This window comes from Macrobrachium nipponense, chromosome 3 (assembly GCF_015104395.2).
Source record: "Macrobrachium nipponense isolate FS-2020 chromosome 3, ASM1510439v2, whole genome shotgun sequence".
Taxonomy (NCBI): domain Eukaryota; kingdom Metazoa; phylum Arthropoda; class Malacostraca; order Decapoda; family Palaemonidae; genus Macrobrachium; species Macrobrachium nipponense.
In genome coordinates this window covers 11,065,859-11,068,317 of record NC_087202.1, presented here as the reverse complement: position 1 = coordinate 11,068,317, position 2,459 = coordinate 11,065,859, and the positions used below count along the sequence as shown (strand labels likewise).

General features: G+C 46.8%; 1 protein-coding gene across 1 annotated transcript; it reads right to left on the bottom strand.

The window, feature by feature from the left end:
* Nucleotides 1-359: 359 nt before the first annotated feature.
* LOC135222320 (uncharacterized) lies at nucleotides 360-1,034 on the bottom strand. The gene has a single exon (XM_064260406.1). It carries the CDS (start codon nucleotides 1,032-1,034, stop codon nucleotides 360-362), a length of 675 nt encoding a protein of 224 aa, XP_064116476.1.
* Nucleotides 1,035-2,459: the final 1,425 nt, after the last annotated feature.

The following is a 2,459-nucleotide window of genomic DNA, read 5'->3' as shown; positions in this document are numbered from 1 at the left end:
AGGCCCGGGGGGGGTTCGCAAGTGTAGGGGGAAGTCCCTCTCACGCTGCTGAAGATGTGCCTCTCAGCCTCACGGTCGCCGGGCCAGTCTGTGACTCGCTCACGTTGGCCCTTTTGTTTGACCTTTTTTTAGGGGGGAGTCACGGGTGATCACCCCCTCCCTCCTGCTGTAGAAAGGCGAAAGGCATCAAGATTTGCCTCTTTTCGCCTGCCTCCTTGGAACTGGTGCTCGGACTTGGCCATCGAGACATCTTCTGTGCCCAGTTCCGCTGATCAAGTCTCCTCTTTTTTATCTGGAGGCTCACTGTGGAAACTCCACAGTGCTTATTAGGACCTCCGTTCGTCGCTTCTGCCATTCTCTCATTTTCCATGCACGACATCTTCAAAGTCTGAGTTAGGACCTCCCACTGCCGCCCATAGTTGGGTCCTCTCACGTTGGGCTTCACAGTAGTTCCTGTGCTGGGTCTCCTTCCTCATTTGCAAGAGGTCAGACAGGTCCTCTTCTTGTCCTTCATCTTCCTTCTCCATTTCCCTGTTTTGGTCCACAACTTCATTTCCATCCTGTGTAATTTGCAGGTGGAAATTCCTCTGAGCTGTCCCATGGAGAAGTGTCATCAACAGGTATTTATCCTGTTGCCTCAAAGCCTCTTCCTGTCTCTTTAGACACTCTCTGAAACGTTGTTCTTGCGTCACCTCATGTTCCTCCTGTATCCTGCACTTTTCTGTCAACCTTTCACATTCTTTTCCAAGTTGCTGCAGTTCTTCCTTGAGTCTTTCTCCTTGGCCTAACAAATGGCGTATTTGGGTCTCCCTTTTCTGGACCTCTTCCTCTAATTCATTAGCAATTTTTTTGGCCTTCTCATCTGCTTCCTCCAGCAAGCTGTTCAGTTCATTCCCGTGATTTAGAGCGATGTCTAGCTTCTCTTCTAGGTCCTCTTTTTCAGATATTAATTTTCTTTCCTCATTTAACAATCTTTCTATTTGGAGGTCCCTGTTGTCGAGCTCTTCTTTTAAGACTCTGAGGGAATTCTCCATCTCCTTCCTTCTCTTCTGTTCTGCCTCAAACAAGCTTTCAATCTCCCTCCTTAATGGATGAGCATCCTGTAAAAAGCTGTTTTGCTCTTTCTCCTTCACTAATGATTTCTTCAGTGAAGTTATTTCCAGGCAGTTTTCGTCTGCCTCTTCCTGGAGCCTGGAATTCTCCCTTCCTCCAACCTACCTCTGTGACCCACTTCCTCATGACCTGGACTTCTTCAGTCAAAATTTGGGTCTCATCTTCTCATTTCCTAGCTCCTTCTTCACTGAAGTCAATTCCATTTCCACTTCTTCTAACTCCTCAGCCAATCTCGCATTCTGTCCTGCTAATTCTGAGACCCAGTTCTTCATCACTTGTAGTTCTGCTTCGATGATCTCAGCTTTGAGTCTGTTTTCCTCTTCCTTCAGCTCTAGTTCTCCTCGGATGAGACTTGCTATTATCCTTTCGTCCTCGCATTTCTTTTCCAGAAACTCTAATTCCTCCATAAGATCGTTATTTAATTTCTGCATCCTCTCTCCTTCGTATACAGCCCGTTTTAGGTCATCTTCCAAGGGCTGGTGTTCAGCCATGACTTCTTCATTTTGATGATGCAACTTTGCAATTTCACTCTTCATAACTTCATCATGGTCAGCATTCTTTCTTAGCAAGAGGTCCTTTTCTGCCATTTGATTCTTGAGCCAAGCAATCTCCTCCTTCGCCTCCTTCCATAGACGTTCCATTTCATCTGCAGCAACCCGACTCTCTTCCAGTTCTTTTGTCAATCTCTCCAGTTCTAAGGTCTCTTCCAGCCTAGATTCTTCGGCCCTTTCACTTTCCAGATGGTCTTCCAGTTCCTGAAGATGGTTTCCATGACTGTTATCATTCCAGCACACAGCAAAGGCCAAACCTGCCAACAAGGCCAAAACGGGAATGGCAAAAAAGGCAAAGGGCTGGCTGGTCATCAAGATGTTCGGGTTTTCAACAGTTTCTGGACCATCTTCAGTACCTGTCAGTTCATCCAGTTCTGAGCTCTCCTCTGGCCGAGATACTTCGGTCATTTCGCTTTCCAGTCCATCTTCAGTATCTTCACATTTTATCATTTCTTCCGGTTCTAGACGATTTTCTAGTCTAGACACTTCATCTATATCTATTTCCAGGTCGTCCTCACTGTCTTCTAATTCCAGGTAGTCCTCGCTGTCATCTTGTTCCAGGTCTCTCCTCGCTTGTTGTCTTCTTCCGGCCCGTCGGTCCTCACTGTCTTTTAATCCAGGTAGTCATCGCTGTCAATCTTGTTCCAGGTCATCCTCGCTGTCGTCTTCTTCCAGGTCGTCCTCACTGTCTTCTAATTCCAGGTAGTCATCGCTGTCTTCTTGTTCCAGTTCATCCTCGCTGTCGTCTTCTTCCAGGTCGTCCTCGCCTGTCTTCTTGTTCCAGTTTTCATCCTC